Source organism: Bos javanicus, chromosome 1 (assembly GCF_032452875.1).
Source record: "Bos javanicus breed banteng chromosome 1, ARS-OSU_banteng_1.0, whole genome shotgun sequence".
Taxonomy (NCBI): domain Eukaryota; kingdom Metazoa; phylum Chordata; class Mammalia; order Artiodactyla; family Bovidae; genus Bos; species Bos javanicus.
In genome coordinates this window covers 94,505,995-94,528,771 of record NC_083868.1, presented here as the reverse complement: position 1 = coordinate 94,528,771, position 22,777 = coordinate 94,505,995, and the positions used below count along the sequence as shown (strand labels likewise).

Below are 22,777 nucleotides of genomic sequence, written 5' to 3'. Positions count from 1 at the left end.
AAAAGGAGTACGTCAAGGCTGTATATTGTCACCCTGCTTATTTAACTTATATGCAGAGTACATCATGAGAAATGCTGGACTGGAAGAAGCACAAGCTGGAATCAAGATTGCTGGGAGAAATATCAATAACCTTAGATATGCAGATGACACCACCCTTATGGCAGAAAGTGAAGAGGAACTAAAGAGCCTCTTGATGAAAATGAAAGTGGAGAGTGAAAAAGTTGGCTTAAAGCTCAACATTCAGAAAACGAAGATCATGGCATCTGGTTCCATCACTTCATGGGAAATAGATGGGGAAACAGTGGAAACAGTGTCAGATTTTATTTTGGGGGCTCCCAAATCACTGCAGATGGTGACTGCAGCCATGAAATTAAAAGACTCTTACTCCTTGGAAGGAAAGTTATGACCAACCTAGATACCATACTGAAAAGCAGAGACATCACTTTGCCAACAAAAGTCCGTCTAGTCAAGGCTATGGTTTTTCCTGTGGTCATGTATGGATGTGAGAGTTGGACTGTGAAGAAGGCTGAGCACCGAAGAATTGATGCTTTTGAACTGTGGTGTTAGAGAAGACTCTTGAGAGTCCCTTGGACTGCAAGGAGATCCAACCAGTCCATTCTGAATGAAATCAGCCCTGGGATTTCTTTGGAAGGAATGATGCTAAAGCTGAAACTCCAGTACTTTGGCCACCTCATGTGAAGAGTTGACTCATTGGAAGAGACTCTGATGCTGGGAGGGATTGGGGGCAGGAGGAGAAGGGGACGACAGAGGATGAGACAGCTGGATGGCATCACTGACTCAATGGACGTGAGTCTGAGTGAACTCTGGGAGTTGGTGATGGACAGGGAGGCCTGGCATGCTGCGATTCACGGGGTCGCAAAGAGTCGGACACGACTGAGCGACTGAACTGAACTGAATAATTCTCTATTGTTATCCTCATGTTATCAAGTTTTAAAGCTCTAGTTATACAAACCAAGAGTATATGTGGGCAGCTCACTTCCTCTACAAACAGTAACATAATAATTTCTCCTTATACTTTAGCTAAGCAAAAAAGAGCATTTGCTACTTCAGAACTCAACTTGCCCAGGATAATTGTAAACCAAGAAAGACCTGGAGAAATAGGGAAGAGAGATACTCTATCAAGAATAAAGGAAAAGCAATCAAAGTAGTGGAAAATGATGACTAGAGAAAAAGAAAAGAAACAAAATTTATCTCCTTCTTCTAAATCCAAGTGGGTTGATTCTTCCTGGTAAATTTTTAAGAGGACTTAAAGCACCCAGGATAAATCTTGCAGTAACCATAATCCTCAGACATTTCCAGGATGATGGGATTATAAAAATTTCCCCCCTTTTGCTGGAGGATTTGGATAAATTGTAACCTTTTAACTATGTGTCCAATGATGGTGGTTCAGTGAGTAGAATTCCTGTCACTGCTAATTAGAAAATGTGATAAAGTTATTATAGATTATTATCAAATTATTCCTTTAATGTTCCCATTATTGGGGTTGCCCATAATTGCAGTAAATTGCTTTACTTACAGGATTAAACCTGGAAGGAATCTTGGGAATTTTCCAGTTCAATTCACTGAATTGCAGATGGCTTAAGTGACTTGGAGAGGCATAAGTGACTTTTCTAAGGATTAACAGCTTTTTAATTTTATAGAATTTAGAATTAGGTTTTCAAATATTCTATTTCACATTCTCTTTGGAAAATTATGTTTTTATTTCCTCAGCTTTATCCTCGTGTTTAAAACAGCCATAGTAGACATACCATCTTAAATTCTGAAGTATTTAATTTAGTTTTGCAGTATATGTAAGTGCTGCAGAACTTTAGAACATATATAGATCTATTTATTTACCTACCTACCCATTTCCTGGACACCTGGTTAGGCATTTTCCCTTGTAGTTAGGTGTGGCCATGTGGCTGAGTGTGGGCCAATGGAATGTAGGCAGGAATGATATTCTTTCCAAATTTAGCCCATAAAACTTGCCTAGTATGATCTATTTTCTTTCCTTATCAGCTACCTAGAGAGGAAGACTCCCAGGATGTGGATGAAGATGGAGCTACAGGATGGAAGGAGTACAGGTTCTCCTGTTGCTGACTGGAGGACAATCAGCCAGGAACACCCACATTGGAGTGTATTGTAAGTGAGAAATCAACATTTATTAAGTTACTAGAATTTTGGAGGTTTTAAAAAAATAATTTAATGTATGTATTTATTTTATTTTTGGGCTGTGCTGGGTCTTCATTGCTGCATGGGCTTTTCTCTAGTTGCAGCGAGCAGGGGCTGCTCTAGTTGCAGTGTGCCAGCTTATCATTGTGGTGGCTTCTCTTGTTGAGGGGCACAGGCTCTAGGGTGCATGGGCTGAGTGGATGTGTCACCCAGGCTCAACAGTTGTGGTGCATGGACTTAGCTGCTCCGTGGCATGTGGGATCTTCCCAGACCAGGGATTGAACTCATGTCTCCTGCTTTGGCAGGTGGATTCTTTACCATGGATCCACCAGGGACGCCCTGGAGTTGTTTGTTGTAGTAGTTAGTCTACCTTAATACACAAACACTATTCAAGGAAGATTGGAATCTCTCTCATAATCCATTTTTTTTCCTACTAAGTCTTATGTATTATAAAAAAAAGTAAAGAAAAAAGATATTTTAAGATGAAATAACTTCTCATTTAGCAGTGTGATAAATGTTTCTATATATCTTATGCTTTAATTTTCCTAAAGTCCATATAAGTAAGTGGATTCATCCTAGTGGATAAATATTATGATTGTATTGTTTTATCTTCAGTTGACACTATTAGATTCAAAGGAACCAATGCTATATTTGAAAGCTATAAATGATTGAGAGGGAACCTTTAGTCCTTAGTGGTTAATATGGCTCTTTGTTAATATTAATAATGATGAAATTTGGAATGACACCTAGTATTTTCTAGAACACAGAAAAATAAAATTGTTAAGCAATATTTTTCAAACTTTATCCTTTTTAAATATATATGAATTTAATTCGAAAGACTTCAACTTTTTTGAAATTTAGACTTAATCTAAAGAGTAGATTCTCTTAAGGAGCAGAATATCTTGCCTTGAGACTTACCTATAAACTGCTTCATAGTGTCATTTAGAAACTAGCCAGTATTGAGATTTTTATGCTAATTTTATTAATATGATATGTCAGAATAAAATATATAATAGTTTGCCCTGCCCTGATAATCAACATTTTAATGCAGAAATATTGCCTTGGATTTATGAGAGTTCTTTTATTAAGCAACCTTCATTGTAAGTTGTGTATTTTTCTAGTATAAAGGAATATTTGGCAGCTTTTCCATTACATTTATTAGCTCAGTGATATGAACATTGTAAATATCTTCATACAGTTTAAATATAAGTATTTAAAGTTTTATTTGTGTTTTCTGGAAATTACCAAATATTGTATGAACAGGTTACTTGTACCAAGGAAAGCACATTTTTATATAGCAGTTTTGAATTCTCTACTTTGCAACCTGTCTTGTTTAAAACAGTCACAAGAACTACCATTTTAAATTATGAAATATTTCCTTAGTTTTGCAGTGTATGTGAGTGTTGTAGGATTTTAGAACATATAACTATATACGTATATGTATCCACATATTGTCTGTGTAAATGTATTCCACTGTTTACTGTCCAGTCTGGTTAGGGTTAAGGTTTTGATTATATTTATGTCTCCATTAGCTGAATAACTTCAGCACTTAGTGGCTAAAATTTACCCTGTATTTGTTTTTAATCATTTATATTTCATAGTAAAATTTTATTTCCATGCCTCTTCAGCATGAAGCAAAAGAGATGGAAGGGATGTAAGATATTATTTTAAGATCATTCAACTTTATAACCAAGGAAACTGAGGCTCTTGTTAGTTCTGGTGACTCACTTGCAGTCACAAAATTAGAGATGGAAGTAAGACAAGAACACAACTCTCTGAAACCAGTGCTTTCTCTTACACTGAGAGAATTGTTATCTTTGTAAGTAGATTATTTCCTAGAATTATAAGACCAAGTATTGCTTTCATTTCCTTTTTTCATGACTGTCTTATTCCTGTCATCAAAGACAAGGATAATTTGACTCTGATGCTAACAAAGAAATAAATGGACCGCACTAAGACTAAACCAGGTCAAGGTCCTCTTCACAACAATGATCCTAACATAGAGTATTCATCCTTAACTCCTACTGGCCACAGTAAGAGTGTTTTGTCTACAGGCTGCTGATTAGATTTAGGATATGCTATCAATTAGCATGCCTTTCTCAAAGAGAAACATTTACAGAAATTAAATGAAAGGCTTCTTAATGGGGAAGTCAATAATGTGCTTGGGTTGGTCTAACTTATTTAATGGCAAAGCACAAATAATTTGTAAATAGAATACAAAGTATGTTCTTGTACTAAAGACCCTGAATAATTTTCTACATGCACATTTGAGAAATACCAGCCGATAGAAAGTCAGAGCTACAAGTGTGGGTTTCAGCAGCCTCCAGACTGTTTAGGATGCCACAGAGCTTTTACTCTTGATGACTTAAAATGAATCACCAAAAGGTATCACATGAATACATGGCTGTATTACAGGTAATTATTTCATTACTGGGTATTACTAATGAGCTTTAGCTCCTGTGTTCAGTGGTGGATACCAACATGGTTTGGAACCCTTTTTTGCTGTGTGTTTCATCTCTATGCTTCGTTCCGTTGTGTGAAAGTAGGTATTCCTTTCCCTATTCTATGTATATGGTTTTTTGATTATATTTCTTGACTGGTGTTTCACAGCTGATTAATGGTGATATAGGGACAAGAACTTGGTAACGGGGTTTCCAGGCTTGTACTGCTTTTTACATATATACATATATCGGGCCACTATGAAAGATAACTTTGAGTGGAAAAGTCAAGGACACCTTTGAACAAAAGGTATACTGTAGAAGAAGTTGAAAGAATCCAAGGATGTTTAACTTGGGGACAAAACATCAGTTATATGAACTGACTCTGCCACCAGAATTCAACCTGCTCTTGGACTCTGCCTATGTGGATTTTTGTTTAATTCATTGATAAATATGGAAAACTCATTTTTATTATTTGAATATGTTCACTGTACCTTGGCTGAGTGCTGTAGATAAATTATTCTGTTTATTTGTTGAGTCAGCCCTGGAAAATAAGCATTATCATCCCACTTTACAGATGAGAAAACCTCACTCTTTATCTGTTATAACATGCAGTAGTTCACACGGCTATTTTGTGACAGAGTTGGGATTCAAGCCAGTTGTGTATCAGTCAGAGCCTTGTGTTCTGAGCCATTTATGCCATGTGGGCTCATCAATGAAGTCTGTAGCCCCATTTGGCATTAAGATAGGATTATAAATATGAGAACCCTTAGTAGAAGGGAAAAATGTTTTAGCAGAGCCTTCCAATGAAAAAACTACTTGTCTTGGGAGCTAATAGATCCATGGCCCTGGAGGACTTAGGAGGGATTTTGATGTTGGAATCCAGTAATAGGGATCACAATATCAAGTAGAGATGTGTCTTTATTGTGCTGGAGTCTAGTACTCAAAGTAGTAGACTTTGGGTAGACTCCTCATCCTGGTAATTTCTTTTCTCCCTCAAGTTTCACCCTTGCCTGGGTACCATACACCTATTCTTTTTCATTCTTATATCTTTAATTTGCCTTTCACTAATCTTTTCTGGGCTGTAGCTCCTCACAGAGGGCCTTATAGTTTAGAAGACAACAGGTTGCAGGAAGATGATTAATATGGGGCAAGTGTTCTTCTATATGGGCTTTCCAGGTGGCTCAGATGGTAAAGAATCTGCCTGCAATACAGTTTTGATCTCTGGGTTGGGAAGATCCCCTGGAGAAGGATATGGCTGCCCACTCCAATATTCTTGCCTGGAGAATTCCATGGACAGAGGAGCCTGGAGGGTTATAGTCCATGGAGTCCTTCTGTATATGACTTCTCATCATCGGGAAATCTCAGGAGGGGGATAATTACATCTGAGAAATACAACAGACCTGTCACAGTGTATGACATACACATACATAGACACTTTAGAGAATATGTGTATACCCACACACACTCTGTGACCACAGTAACAAAATCCAACTTCCAGTGATGTGAAAAGAAATGCAATGCTATCTTCAAGAGACCTGCCACTGTATTCCAGGTTACCTGTGTCCAGTCAAAAGTTTTCTCTCTGCTTTGTGTCATATGTTAATCTTAAAGCGGGCCAACCTCTACCTGATGAAAGATAAATGAAATGAAGACTTGCCATGTTAGTTATGATGTTTTCCATCCCTTTAGGGTTGGGCTTGAAATAGTTCTCCTAAGGTCTTCTGGAGGTTTTTGTCTCTCACAGGCTGTTGACTCCTAGTTTAGACTGTGCTGTATAAAACAGCACCTGTGCTTTTCTTGGATAAAAATAGATTAGTTTAACAGTTACTTTGTGATCCTGAGAAAAAGTATATCATCCCACACGTTAAAGGTTGACATTTGAAATGCCAAGGTCTCATTATTTGGAAGAGAGGAAATTATGAAAAAGAAAATAATTCCATCAGGAACTGTAGCCCAGGTAGAACAGGCAATCTTCACAAATTAGTGAGGAAAGTACAATCATAGGAATTCAAGAAAAGAGGAGAATCTATTTTTAATTGCTGTGCAATACCATCAAAAGGATGGCTGAATATAAATAAAAACATTAAAAGCTTTGCATTTTACAGATTATCTCATACCTGGGTGAACATAGCTTAAAAAATTTCATGATTTCATGGAGTAGTTATTCCACATTTCCAACTGCTAAAAAAAAACAGTGACCTCAATTTCTCTGCAAGCTTATAAATCAATAACCCATAAAATCTATGGGAAATATAAAAAATAACCATAAACTCTTCTAAAATTGGTTTTGCTCATAGCAATTTTTGATTTTCAGATGCAAACAAAAACAAAGAAGGAATCCACATGTTCACAAATTTGAACTGGAAGGCAAAGCCTCTATGTAAATAAAACAACCTCATGGCCACCTAGCAGAATAGCCACAGGATTTTTGGGAATTAAATAGTTATACCTAAATTTGTTCAAGTGAAAGAAGGCTCAAATTGCCTTAGATCGCTGAAACTCACATCATGCTCAAATGAAGGAAAATGAAAAGAAATTTAGAGGTCACTTTTTTTCTCCCTTAAGAACTGTCGGAAACCCAAAAAGCTTTTTAGGAGAAAAAAAAAAAAAAGGAAAAGCTGACTCTGTTTTGTCACCTACGGATATTACTGCAAAACAAAACCAGCACCATGAAAAAAAAATATATATATATATATATAAATATATATATGTATATATTTCTGAAGAAGAGTGCTAAATACATATTTCTTAGGAGTGGCTGAGGATTATTTTCTTGTTTGATATGATGCCACTTGTTTTCATTTTATTTTTAGTTGGACTATAGTTACTTTACAATACGTGTTGGTTTCTGCTATACATCAACACGAATCAGTCATAGGTATATATATGTCTCCTGCCTCTTGAACCTTCCTCCCATCTCCCAGCCCTTCCCTACCACCCTTCTAGGTTTTCACAGAGCACAAGGTTTGGGTTCCTTGCGTTTTATCACCTGAACACGCTCGATCTCCTCTGATGCCACTCTTTTCTATGAAGGTTGAACTATCAACTTGCAGATAGATTGGGCTGAGGTACAAGTGTGCAGCCCTCTGGAGGCCACTTTCTGAGGCTATGTCCACCCATTCTTGCATGATCTGGATGCCTGACGTTGTTTTGGCAGGAGACAAAGCTGCTTATTTCTCAGTGAGAACTAGGAGTCCAAAGGCAGGAAAACTACTGAAAGGTGACGCTCTGAGTACATTTCACACTGAGGTGAAGTAATTGAGTGTTTGACTCATTTTTTCAAAGAAAGCTTTGGCTTTTGACATGTACATGTGGGATAGAGGAGGGGGGGATGGTGTGGGGAGAAAAGAAGGATGGGGCAGGTGAAAAACAACCTCACCTACTTGGCAGTCTTGTCAAATCAATGCCATCATATATATATATATACACATACACACATATATATAGTACTGATGTGTACTATATATATGTATAGATATGTACTATATATATGTGTGTGTGTGTATATATATAGTTCTGATATGTATGCATGAATTTAATATATATATGGTTCAGGTTCCTTCCTCCACCCCTCCCTCCTTCTCTCTCTTCCTTCTTCCTTTACTTTCTTTCTTCCTTCTTAGTCCCTGGGATACTCACAGAACATCAATAGAAAAACTACACAGAACTATATAAACAGAAAATAATGTCACGGTCACTATCTCCTTCACGAGAACACGCAACCTTGGGTCAAATACATGCCTAAATCACATCTTTCATTTACAAGTGAACCTCTTCTGCTGGCATACTACCTCAAATAGCATCAAAGCAAAATGAAACACAGGCAGCGTTTAACAACGCTGGTAACCATAGAAACATATCATTAAAGAATATATAAACAGAAATGAATAATTAGATGAGAAATTCATTTCTACATTTATCTTTTTCCCAAGACCCAGGGAAAGAAGCTCTCTTTTACCTCTCATCTCAATTTGGACATTTCCTCTTTAGCCTGTCATCTAACTGAAAAATACAAGAATTCATGAAATGAGAATTGTCATATTGCCTAGCTTAATGGACAGATCTCTTTGTAGGCAAGTGACTGAAAAATATTGCAGTCCCATTGTGGCCTCGATGTAGCACTGAGTGCAGGAAAGGATCCTGAGGAGGCCACGGAGTCTGCTTTTGGGATAGGAGGGCAGGAAAACCTGATTTACATTGTGAGTAAGGGGCAAGAAGGGGAGAGCAGTTGTTGATCTTTACAAATGGGAAGCACAGTTTGCCTCACTTACTGGAGGCTTCTATTATATATCGTGGAAAGACTGAAGGGGGCAGAAATCTGGGGCTCATGGGTTCTATCAGTTGCATTGTCAGATAGGCAGCATCACTTGTGCAGGGCATCTGCCACTCTACCTTTGCACCTAGGGAAGCCCTACATAAACTTTATTGCAAATTAAGTTGGTCATTAACTTTAAATGTTACTAATGGGCTTGGAGACCATCTAGCCCATGGTTGTACAGTAGAATCACCTAGTAGAGGGGCAGTAGGAAAATATGATTTTCAGGGTCTCACCCAGCTCTGGGGAATCTAATACTTTGAATGTTTTCCCAGGTGTCTCTAATGCAGTGGTCACTAGACTTTCTCATCATATAGTAGCAGAAACTAAAAGTCTAGAGTGCTGTGGTAGACATAGTTGCTGGTCTCAATTTCTCCCCTCTCTATAGCAATATCATGGTGCTTCCCTGATCCCGTGGACAGGCTCCCATCCCAGGAGCCTGATGAGCTATAGTCCATGGGTCGCAGAGAGTCAGACACAGCTAAGCACAGCACAGCTATAGCAATATCGTATCAACAGGGTTGTCATGACTTTTCAGTAAGCAGAAGAATCTAGACAAGAATCCTTGTCCTTGGAGGTTTGAAATGTTCTTTTATGGTTTTGCTTTCTCTCTTAGAATCCTGCATTTTGCCATAAGAAAGAAACATCAGGTAGCCATTGGTCTAAGGAGAATGAGACACATGGATCATTCTTAGGCGTCTCTGCAGCTTAGAGCTAAGCATAGCTAAGCCCAGCCTAGATCAGTCAAACTCAAGCTAACCTGCTTATTATTATAAGTCAGAGTTGTAGAGTGATTTGTTACACAGCATTGTTGTAGCAGTAGCTGATTAATACAGAAATGAAGTGACTTATCCAAAGTTGAATCCTAGCATTGGACCTAGAAGTTTTATCTTGTGAGTCTGAGGTTTGACTTGGTTCTACTGCTCTGTATTACCTGCTTCCCTTTGCTTTCTTTCCTTCACAGAGTTAAATACAACACATCCTTTGCCTGTGTGAGGTCCTTCTGCTCAGTTTGCATTCCCTATATTCCAGGACATTGTCACCTTTCCTCATCAGAGCTTACCTTTCCTTCCACATCTGTTCCCTCAAGGTTCTTTCTGTTTTCATGTTTCCAAAGAGACTAGGAAAGTCTCAGACTAATTCCCACAATTGTGTCGCCCTTTAGTGAGTTAAACAGTTCCAGATAAAATTTCTGTTTCATATTACTAGGGGATGACTACAGCCTTTATGCCAAATGGTTGGAATTTAAGCATAATATATGGCAATTCATAGGGAAAATATTTTTTTAGGTGAGTGGCTTTGGTGTTTCTCAGATGATATCTAATCCAAATACTGTATACTCTGGGTTATATTCAGAAGTTCCTTGCTCAAATATTTTATAAACTCTCTGCCTGACAGGTCAAATAAATAAATAAATAAACTATAAATATAGGCCGCTTGAGAGAAATGCTCATGTGGTATTTCTATTTTGTTCCTTCTGTGGAAAATTTTTTCACAGGGAAGCACATCTTTGGCAAGAACACATTTTTTTTTCCTTCTCCAGAATATGTAGGTGTTTTGTTAAAGATAATAAAAAATTTTGTGGTTCCTTGACATTACTCTGCCTATAATTTCATGTTGAAGATTTTATTTTTATTCTGAGGTTGAGAAATCATAAGTTTTTATTAGGTGAATGACTAATATTGGGATGATTTTGCAGTATCAAGAAGAAAAAGAACAGGAGTGAAAAAATTACTCCAAGAGATCAGCTTCTGTTCAGGATAAAGGTATCCTACATCATTCTCTGACTAGCCAGAGAAATCCATTAGATTGTTGCTACCCTGATCATTACTTTTGAAAGAAGAAGCTAATAGCTAAAACCTTGGAATTTGCATGAAGACATCTGTGAACACAGAAACCAAGGAGACAAAAGACTCTTGGAAAACTGCAACCTTCTTGAAATATTCTGATGAATCCCAAACTCAACTATAGCACAGAAGTTGTCTGCAATTCTGAACACACACACACACACACACATATTTGTTGAAATATCATAAACAACTGAATTTTAAAACTGCATAAAAAATAACTATACAAAAATATTCTCTTTTTTGGTCTGAGTTTCATGTCAAACTGTAATGGTACTTTGATGGTATTGTGGAAGACAAATAGTTTAAGAAATGATGTCTAATTTAAGTACTAGGTTTTTTTTTTGGTAAATATTTTGTGCTAGAATATATACTTTTGAAGACAAGTGATGTCTATTTTGCTCACTGCTGTATATCCAATGCCTAGCACAGTGTTTAACATACAGTCACTGATAAGTACTCGATAAATAGGTGCTCACTGAATAGGAATGACAAATGCTACCCACTAACTTAGGAGGGGTCTGGAGACACTGGAATGGAAAGATTTCAAGCTTGAATGGCTGCAGTGCAGTCTCGGGAGGCACTATATGATACTAACATTTTGGGTGCTATTTTTTGCTTTGAGCACTGGAAGCAGTAAATTTCTCCTGTTAGGCCCAATACCAAAGAGAAATAGGGCTGTTGCAAAGAGAAGGAGCAGTGCAAGAGTCTTATCCTGTGGTCTGTGAACCCCTGAAAGCCATGGAAGTGTTTTAGGGGATCACAGATGGTACACTCTCTTCCTCCAGCACGTGCCTGGGGAAAATCTTTGGTCTCTCAGTGCAGCCAGCTCCCGATCTTGTCCTTTGAAAGGAGACTTATTACACCAAAGAAATATTCCTTTTTGGTGAGCCTTTCTTGGAAACCATTTAGGCCATTGATATCTTTAAGATGGTGCACATTCCAATGCCAAGCACAGCTTGGATTGGATGGGGAGTCTTGGTATTCTCTGCACAGATGGAGGACCCGAGATGTTGGCACTATCTCAGCTTCTGCTGCTTCACTGAGGAAAGATGCTCCACATGTCAGCCTTTTTACATGGGCTTGTGTTAGTGTCAACAGCCCTTCCAGCAGTCCCCAAAGAGGCCTTTCCACTGCTGTGAAAGTCTTCAACTTCCTCAGAGCCAAGAACTCAAATCAGTGCCTTTTCAGTAAACCTTTGTCAAGATACAGGGGCACACCATGAAGTTCTTTCCTGCTAGAGAAGTTTGTTGGCAATCCAGAGAAGAGATTGAGAAGAGATTTGATTTGGTTAATTCTTTTAAAATTTTTAAGAGAAAAGAAAGCCCCTTCTTAGAACAAATTGGATGTGAGAAGCTCATTCCAGGACTAGCTTTATAATGGCTCATATCTTTATCACAAAAATGAGGCAAACCTTTTGATTGAAATGTTGAATTTGCTATCAGAGATACTACTGAATAACAGTGGTTTTTTTTTTTGTTTGTTTGTTTTGTTTTGTTTTTATCAAGCTGTTATTCTAAATGAGGTGGCTCATTTAGATAGAAATCTGAATTTTCTAATACTGGAGGTGAGATTGACAAAGTCTTGAGTGTTTCTAGGGACGAAAAAATCTATAGAAACTCTGCAGATGACTTATTTCTTATAAAGGTCACTCTTTGTCTAGATGAAATTAAAATTGAAACAAATTGCTGATGTAGATAACCTTGATAATATGAAGTTAATAAAGATAATCTCATAGAGTTGAGGACAATGATGTAATATGAATTTTGGTATTTCTTGATGCGTGCTCCGTATGAGATACTGTGAGCTACAGGAGCTCGGACTCCATTTGCTATCAGAGATTTCGTGAATCAGGATTTTACCTCTTACTGCCATTAAGAAGAAACACTGACATTGCTGCAATGTCAAATATGATGAATCAGTTTATTCCAAAAAAAAGTGTACAACCTTCTTACAACTGTGAGAAAACCATAATTCCCTGTCATTGATGTTTTAGCAACTATGTGTAGATCAATTTCCAATGCAATGAGATAAAAAGCACATTTTTTTTCCCTGTATATATGTTTCTGAGTATTGTTTCTAGGTGGATTCTTGTCAATTGAATGAGATTCTCAAAGGGGTTTGTGGCTCAAAGAAAGAAAGAATTGAAAAAGAACAGTCAAGGTGGGGAATGAGCTGAGCAGGCAGCTTGCCCCCATTTAGTGGGATTTCTCTGTACTCGTTTCATGTGAGTTCTGAAACAAAATTAGCTGTTACTGCCTTTTCTCACCCTACTTTGCTGAGTGATGCAGACCAGAGTTGGCTCTGTTCCTCACATTGCAGGAGATAAAGCTGCACACAGGATAACTGGTGTGTTTGAGAGCATGGCTGAAAATAAAGGTGAGAAAACAGGAAAGGGAAACAGGAGTGGAAGAGGAACACTTGTTTGTTTTACAGTTGTCGATGCTATTAAATCTAGCTCTGCTTCAGATGCTATTCACTTTAGCCCTGGATCTAACAGGCTTGGGAGACAGACCAGAAGCTACTCTTCAAGATCTTCTTGGAATAATTTTATTACTTTAGGAGCAATATATGAATACATATGTGTCACTACTTTAAAATGGCTGGACTAAGGACTTTCCATTTTGCTAATTAGTTTGGAATTGTGAAGTTGTAAAGTTTGGGGGCGCTTGAGAAGAGGAGACTGATAACAGAAGACGAGTATCAAGTTGTAGAAGAATGAATGCAGGTACAGTGTGACAAGTTAGTTCCAGCCCTCTTCACCTCTGAAGTGATTGTTCAGACACTTAGTCGTGTTTGACTCTTTGCAACTCCATAGATGGCAGCATGCCAGGCTCCCTGTTCTTCATTGTTTCCCGAAGTTTGCTCAAACTCATGTCCCTTGAGTCGGTAATGCTATTCAACCATCTCTTCCTGTTGCCCCTTCTCCTCCTGTCCTCAATCTTTGCCAGCATCAGGGACTTTCCAATTAGTTGGCTCTTCGCATCAGGTGACCAAAGTATTGGAGTTTCAATTCCAGCATCAGTCCATCCAATGAATATTCAGGGTTGATTTCCTTTAGGATTGACTAATTTGATCTCCTTGCTGTCCAAGGGACTCTCAAGAGTGTTCTACATCACTACAATTTGAAAGCATCAATTCTTTGGCATTTAACCTTCTTTATGGTCCAACTCTCACATCTGTACATGACTACTGGAAAAACCATAGCTTTGACTATATGGACCTTTGTTGGCAAAGTGATGTCTCTGCTTTCCACTGCTATCTAGGTTTGTCATAGCTTTTCTTCCAAGGAGCAAGTGTCTTTTAATTTTGTGGCTGCAGTCACCATCTGCAGTGATTTTGGAGCCCAAGAAAATAAAGTCTCTCACCATTTCCACTTTTTCTCCATCTGTTTGCCATGAAGTGATAGAACTGAGAGCCCCATGAACAGTATGAAGAGGTGATACTATTATAGAATAATGGGGGCAAACACTTTTAATGAAAGCAACATATCCCAGTATGAGCTGTCACATAGTGTAGAGCTTTATGCATTTTTTCCTGCTGAGCTGATGATATGAAAAATATTCCTAATACAATTGAAAGGCATTCTTGAACTCACCAAAGCAAAGGTGTGTTCATTTGCATCTGAGAGTTTGTAAGTTGACAGACTGTGAGAGTAAGTTTAGACTTGTTCCTAAGTTTTTACATTCTGAAATTTTCAATTTCCTGTTGAACATCTCTAAAAGAATAACTGACCAGAATGGTAGAGATTTTAAGTGATTGAAAGGCAGATAAATCATAACTTCTTCATTTATGAAATAGTGAAAATAGCCCCCGTCTCTTTGGCCTTAATGGACAGCTACTAACATACATGCAGACATAATTTCTAGTCTGTGATGTTTGGGGCATTCTTATATTGAACACTTTGATTGCCATGGTGCTTTGGGACGGACTTCTCTTTAAAGTTAACATGGACTGCATACTCTCTGGCGGTGTTCCACAAACCCCTTTTGATTTAGAACAGACCAAGGTTTGGGGAAAGATATATACATTTGAATGAGGATCAGGAAGAGACTGGTGAGCAGAAGGAATTAGGTAACTATAGAGACACTGGTGTGGAATGCTCATGTTGGAACAGGTTAGAGGGGTTTTGTTTTTGGAACTTATCTGCAGGATGTTTTCTAGTTATGTTATTTTTTTCCTTAAACTTTGTAACTTATATGTTTTTTTATTGATGTATAGTTGTACAATATTTTATAAATTACAAGTGTACAATGTAATGATTCAAAATTTTTAAAGGTTGTACTCTATTTATAGTTATCATAAAATATTTACTGCATTCCCTGTATTGTATATCATTGTATCTTATTTTATACATAGTAGTTTGCATATTTTAATCTCCTTGCCCTATATTTCTCCTCCCTCTTTCCCTGTCTTCACTGGTAACCTAATTTGTTCTCTATATCTGTGAATCTGCTTCTTTTTCATTGTCTTCACTAGTTTGTTGTAATTTTAAGATTCCACATATAAGGGACTTCATATAGTATTTGTCTTTCTCTACCTGACTTACTGCACTTAGCATAATATCCTCCATCCAAGTCCATTCATTGTTGTTGTAAATGACAAAATTTCATTCTTCTTTATGGCTGAGTAGTATTCCATTATATATATGTATATATACATATGCTACATCTTCTTTATCCACTCTATTGATGGACACTTAGGTTGCTTCCATATCTTGGTGATTATAAATCATGCCTCTGTGAACATTGGTGTGCATGTGTCTTTTTGAATTGGTGTTTTTGTTTTTGGATATAAATTCAGGAATGGAATTGCTGGATCATATGGTAGTTCTATTTTTAGTTTTTTGAGAAAACTCCATACTATTTTCCACAGGGCCTATACCAATTTATATCCCCACTAACAGTGTGGGAGCTCTCTCTTTCCTCCACATCCTCAGCAACATTTTTTATTTGTGGTCTTTTTGATGATAGCCATTCTAACAGGTGTGAGGTGATAGCTCATTGTGGTTTTGATTTCTCTGATAGTTAGCAATGTTGAGTGTCTTTTCAGGTACCTGTTTTCCATCTGCATGTCCTCTTTGGAAAAATGTCTTTTCAAGTCTTCTGCCCATTTTTAAATCAGGTTGTTTTCGTTTTTGATGTTAAGTTGCATGAGCCGCTTATGTATTTTGGATATTAACCACTCATTTGTCATATCATCACTAGGTTGTGTGACATCATATTTGAATGTCCCTGAAAATATGAAATTTTAGAGCCTAGATGGGATTTAAGAATAAACCTCAAATCCCTTGTTCTCAGTTCAGTTGCTCAGTCATATCCGACTCTTTGCGACCCCATGGATTGCAGCACACCAGGCTTCCCTGTCCATCACCAACTCCAAGAGCTTGCTCAAACTCATGTCCTTTGAGTCGGTGATGCCATCCAACCATTACCTCTTATTTTCTAGCTGAAGTTTGTCTGGAGACTAGCCTGATTTAGGTTGGATGTTGGTGTTAGAACTTGAATTGAGTCAAATCTGACTTCCAGATGAGGGCCATTTTTCAGTATATCAAGTTGCTTCAAATTAAAAGAGAAAAAGAATACAAAGACAAATATGTTTTTTATTATATTTTATTAATACAAAATAGTAAAATAATAGCATTTGTTTTATTCCTTTTTTGTATAGCATGTACTTTTTGGTAAGTGGAGATATTTTTTAAAAATTTGAGTTAAGTAAAATAGGGATATTAGTACTCTTTGAAAGCTGAAGAAGACAGACAAAAATTCATTTATAAAAATTTCAAGCTCTTAACTTATCTTAGGCTATACCAATATTGGATCTATTTTTCCCTTGTTCAGTGTAGAAAAAATAGTGGATGCTCAATCTATGTTTGTTTAATGAATGAATAAATTAATCAAGCATTCATTTGGAACCTAGTAAATGTCAGGTCTGCTGAATATCATCTAACCCTCAAGATTCAACCATTTTCCCTGCTTTCTTCAAAAACCTCTGAAATCCTTTAATAATAACCCCTTTCTTTTACTATGGGTTTCCCCAGTGGCTCAGATGGTAAAGAATCTACCTGCAGTGCAAGAGAACTGGGTTCAATCCCTGGATCAGGAAGATCTCCTGGAGAAGGGAATGGCTTCCTACTCCAGTAGTCTTGCCTGGAGAATACCATGGACAGAGGAGCCTGGCGGGCTACAGTCCATAGGATCTCAAAGAGTCAGACATGGCTGAGCAACTAACACTTTCACTTTATTTTAATATAGCTATGTAGTAGATATTATTTGCTTATTTTCCACATCTGGCAATTCTTTACAACTATTTGCTTACACACATACAAGTAACTACGTTTTGCATGGTCTAGATTTCCTTAGGAAAGTCTTGCATTTACATAAAGTCTTAAATTTTACTTTGAAGGTCAATTTACAGGTTTCAAGTATGTTAGGGCTAATTTAAGAATAAATTTATATAAAAATTTTATATAAAATAAAATTTTATTTTATAAAAAATTTACTTTTTGTAGCAGGTGAATTGAGCTCCAAATATTCAGATGGAACCATATAAATTACTAAGAATTTTATACGATAAACCTAGTACTTTATTGCTCAACAAGGATAATAAGTGATATAGAAACATAAAACCAGGCACCAAGACACAATACTGAAAGTGTGGGAAAAATATCAGGAAGCATCAGGAGACTGTTGACAATTATTTCTATCTTACATATCAGGTCTTAGCAGATCTTATTCTAGTTGGTTGATAAGGTTCATATTCAATTACATTAAACTATGTCGAAATACAAAGGAAAAAAAGACCACAAACAGTTTGGAGAGGAGATTTGGAAGAGGCTTCTGTACTGTATTTTTAAATATTTGATAACATTTCATTTGGAAGTGGGTTTCCATTTGGTCCATGTGGCCTCACTGGGAACCACTTGATGAAAGTTTTAAGGGAGTAGAAATCTATTTTAATGAGGAAAGTAGTTCAGTAATTAGGGAGTTAGATGTTATTTTTTTGGGGAATGAGTTCCTCACCTTGAATGTATTTCAGGAGAAAGTCATTGACAGTTTGTGGGGAGAGAATAGGATAAGAACAGATTTGTATGTTGTGAAGGAGACTGAATTAGAGATGGTTGGATGGCATCACCAACTCAATGGACATGAGTTTGAGCAAATTCTGGGAGATGGTAAAGGACAGGGAAGCCTTGTGTGTTGCAGTCCATGGGGTCACAAAGAGTCAGACACAACTTAGCAACTGAACAACAACAACAACAAATTCTTAACATTCTGAGAAATTGTGACTCCCTTCTTGATATTTAGTTGACCTTTGGTATGACTTCTTCTTGCCATTTTGAATAATAAATAAGAAAGGAGATCTGCAGTTTATAATGGATTAAGTGTTTCAGATGCTACATTACCCCACAAATATAATGGATCTTTGTATTTTTATTTATTATGTAATTGGTATTACTTCTAGAATTTGCTTTTACAGTTCACAGATCAAAAAGAATCTATGAAAACACAATGTTCATATTTTAAAGGATCATGGCATTATAGCAGCATGTCTGGGAACATAGTTCCTGGAATGTCTAAAATTTATATTGGGTTGTAAAACTGAAGTATGGGCCAAGGGTTAACAACCTTGAATTTTGCCCTTAAAATTAGTCTCAGAAAATCTACTTCATTATAAATACATTACTACTGAGTAGTGTCCTTCTGATTGATATGCCCAGAGCTACCTTTTCCAGCAGTCTTTTAAGCACCAGTCCTTCATTTTGGTTCTAAAAATGAAACAGGCTCCTCCTCCCTGGTTGGAACATCAATTTTTACCTGCCAGTACAGTTTGATGAGCTTGCTTATACCATGTTCGCTTCCTCCACAGAGCCAGAACATGTAGTCAGCAATCATGGCACTCCTAAGAACAAGGACAGATTAAAAAAAAATTTATAGGTAGGACAGAAGGAAAACTATAGCAGGCAGTATATATAAATACCAAAGAAGATCTTGTTTAAATTTGACTAGGCTAATATTAAGCAAAGCATAAAGCACATTTTAGAATGTAGAAAGTAGGTCTTTTTTTTTTTTTTTTGGTACTGAAATTAAATCTAGAAGAGAAGCAACATGCCATTTGTCTTCTACATAGATTTTCTGTTTATATCCGTTCAGTTCAGTTCAGTCACTCAGTCGTGTCCGACTCTTTGCGACCCCATGAATTGCAGCATGCCAGGCCTCCTTGTCCATCACCAACTCCTGGAGTTCACCCAAACTCATGTCCATAGTGTAAGAATATTTAAAGAGAATGCTTTGTTTTGGTTACCTCTTAATAAACTTCAAAGCATTTATAGAGTAACAGTTATTTTATGGACTCTAGAACACCTTCAAATCTAGCATAACATATATAGCTGTCATACTGGTATTTAAGCATGTCTCAGACTTTACCTAAATTAGAGATTATTCACCTTGGGATTAACTAGTCATCTTAAAATTGAATGTAAAAAATTTCCAACTCAACAAATACTTCATATCAGAGAAATGCAAATCAAAACCACAATGAGGTACCATTTCACGCCAGTCAGAATGGCTGTGATCCAAAAGTCTACAAGCAATAAATGCTGGAGAGGATGTGGAGAAAAGGGAACCCTTTTACACTGTTGATGGGAATGCAAACTAGTCCAGCTACTATGGAGAACAGTGTGGAGATTCCTTAAAAAACTGGAAATAGAACTGCCTTATGACCCAGCAATCCCACTGCTGGGCATACACACTGAGGAAACCAGAATTGAAAGAGACACGTGTACCCCAATGTTCATTGCAGCACTGTTTATGATAGCCAGGACATGGAAGCAACCTAGATGTCCATCAGCAGATGAATGGATAAGAAAGCTGTGGTCCATATACACAATGGAGTATTACTCAGCCATTAAAAAGAATACATTTGAATCAGTTCTAATGAGGTGGATGAAACTGGAGCCTATTATTCACTGGAGTGAAGTAAGCCAGAAAGAAAAACACCAATACAGTATACTAACACATATATATGGAATTTAGAAAGATGGTAATGACAACCCTGTATGTGAGACAGCAAAAGAGATACAGATGTATAGAACAGTCTTTTGGACTCTGTGTGTGGGGGTGTGGGGATGATTTGGGAGAATGGCATTAAAACATGTATAATATCATATAAGAAATGAATCGCCAGTCCAGGTTCAATGCAGGATACAGGAAACTTGGGGCTGGTGCACTGGGATGATTCAGAGGGATGGTATGGGGAGGGAGGTGGGAGGGGGGTTCAGGATGGGGAACACGTGTACACCCATGGCGGATGCATGTTGATGTATGGCAAAACCAATACAATATTGTAAAGTAAAATAATAATAATAATAAAATTAAAAACAACAACAAAAAATAAAACAGACTCTGGTAAATTAAAAAAAAAAACAAAAACAAAAACAAATACTTCACTTTCCTGGCCATGGTGCTTCATTGAATTAGTTTTGGAATGTAGTGTGTATAACCACCACATTAGTCTTATTAAGCTGAGGGGATATTAAAAACTATTGTGCAGTGGATATTAATTCATTGCTTAGCACCCTTTGGAAAAACAGTTTACTTTTATGACTTTTCCTTTGCTAGGCTTCTCTATTTCTTTCCTCCAGAGATTCCAAATCCAATTAAACCTGACTGGAAGTAATTCCAAATTGTCACATTGGCCAATTAAACATATAATCCTGTGTGCCTAATCACTAGTACCAAAAGTTTATTTACTTAAGCAGACCTATCACTTGGTACCCTGAATGTTTTTCTTATCTTTGCCTACAGATATGTATTGTTTCTTGACATAATTGTAAATTGAATTAGAAATTTTCCTTCCCTAAATATATATATTGTTTAAGACAGAGCAGCTATAAACTTACTATGGTACTCTGTTGAAGAGTTAGAATGCTTAGATTTTCGCTCAGGACAGACAAAAAATTAGGACTCTAAAGATTAACAATGGGAAAAAGTACTACCATTTGAAGGATTATTCAGCTCATTATTTCTCTTTTCACACATGTGGTATTGAAATGAATCTATCCACTGACATTTCAAAATAAATGGCAATAATTTAAGAATAATTTTTAGAAACCTTTTTACATTTTTCAAAGCCCTGGTTTAATGATAAGATGAAATGAGCTAGGAGGTTTTCATAACACACAAACTGATAGAGGGTAGAAAACAAGTTATAAAAATTAGACTAGAGAGGGGCAAAGTAAATTTCAGATATTTGCATTTTGATAGAAATACTTGTCCCTGGAGGAGGGCATGGTAACCCACTCCAGTATTCTTGCCTGGAGAATCCCATGGACAGAGGAGCCTGGTGGGCTACAGTCCACAGAGTTGCAAAGAGTCGGACATGACTGAAATGACTTAGCACAGAAACACTTGTAAATTTTCTTCCTTTAATAACCAAAAAAGGAAATCTACTTGACATGTAGGTGCTTGTCACCTAATAGAAATCCATTTTATAAATTCTGAATTTAAAATATCAAGGCAAATGTAAAATCTTACTGCCGAGGGCAGTACGCTCTAGATTCATAGAAGTTGGGTCCTCAGAGGCGAAGACTTGATCTGCACTCTGATTCCTCCTTTTGTCAGCATGTGGATATGTAATACAGCTCAGACAAGCACTGCTTAATGAGGACACCAGCCATTAGTTAAACAAGGTATGGGAAACCTCTTTCTGTAAAGGTGTGAGTGCCTGCCAAGTCGCTTCAGTCATGTCTGACTCTTTGCGACCCCATGGACTGTAGCCTACCAGGCTCCTCTGTTCATGGGATTCTCTAGGCAAGAATATTGGAGTTGGTTGCCATGCCCTCCTTTAGAGGATCTTCCTGAACCAGAGATCGAACCCATGTCTCTTATGTCTCCTGTATCGGCAGGCAAGGTCTTTACCACTAGGGCCACCCAGGGAAGCCCCTTCTGTAAAAGGTCAAATAGTAAATATTTTAAGCTTTGTTGGCCCTAACTACTCACATTTGCCTTTTAGAAGCAGCTGTAAACAATAAATAAATAAGGACAACTTTCTGTGTTTCAGTAAGATTTTCTTTACAAAACACATATCCTGGGCCAGATGTAACATCGTTTACCTAACTCTAAGATAAACAGAGTATTAAGCTGAGCAACAGGTGGCAAGCTAGATATAAGTGTCAATCAGTAGTCAGACACCAGCTTCTACACATTCTAGTCACAGGTCCCCTTAAATCTTTCAGGACAACATACATATTGTACTAAAAATATTGAGCAGAGTTCAGGAAAGAAACTTCACAGTTTTGAGATATACAAGAACCGTAACAGTTAACCCTGGATCATAGACACAGGGGCTCAAGTTAAGTAAAATCTAAATGGATTGTTTCTATCATTTTAGTTATTTCTGTCCTTGGATTGGAACAATTGTGAGAGGAGAAGAGGTAGGTTACTACAGTGGGCTTCTCAGCTTTCCTGCATTTGTAAAGCTTTTGGTGAGTTGGTTTTGAGTTCATCATTGCAAAATTACGAGTTTTATTGTTTTTATTAATGTTTTCCAAAAGTTGCTTTTCTATTACAACGTGTGGTCAAATTTTACTACTTTCTTAAGTATGATTTTATGACACCTGGGGGCTCAAGTCCATTTTCCAAGGGAATACATCTCCAAGTCTATATTGAAATTAAGTGAAGAATTAAGATTCATTGAAATTAGCTACCTGCCCTCAGTAAAGCACAATTATTATAATCATAAAAAGATAACAAACTATAGTTTCATAGAGGTCCATGTTTGCTGGGCTATTTTTCATAAGTGTAGTGTGTTTCTCCCAGTACGTGGCACAGAGCTGTGTTCATATGAGGAACACAATGGGGTTGCAGTTGCTCCAACCCCATTTTCTTCTCAGTGGAAACGGCAGTGATGGTTTTACCCTCCACCTTCCTTTGTCTGTTGCCCTATCGTGGCTGCCCTACAGCTTAGCCTTTATGAAACAGTGTAAAAATCAGTGGAAGAAC

At 37.2% G+C, this 22,777-nt stretch overlaps 1 protein-coding gene across 3 annotated transcripts in view; it reads right to left on the bottom strand.

Moving 5' to 3' along the window:
* Window positions 1-22,777, bottom strand: part of SPATA16 (spermatogenesis associated 16) — a 275,661-nt gene that overhangs the window by 76,150 nt on the left and 176,734 nt on the right. For all 3 annotated transcript variants that reach the window (XM_061415522.1, XM_061415539.1, XM_061415531.1), the window contains exon 5: window positions 18,593-18,677. In XM_061415522.1, the coding sequence (XP_061271506.1) occupies window positions 18,593-18,677 (85 nt within the window). The remainder of the gene's footprint in view (window positions 1-18,592; window positions 18,678-22,777) is intronic.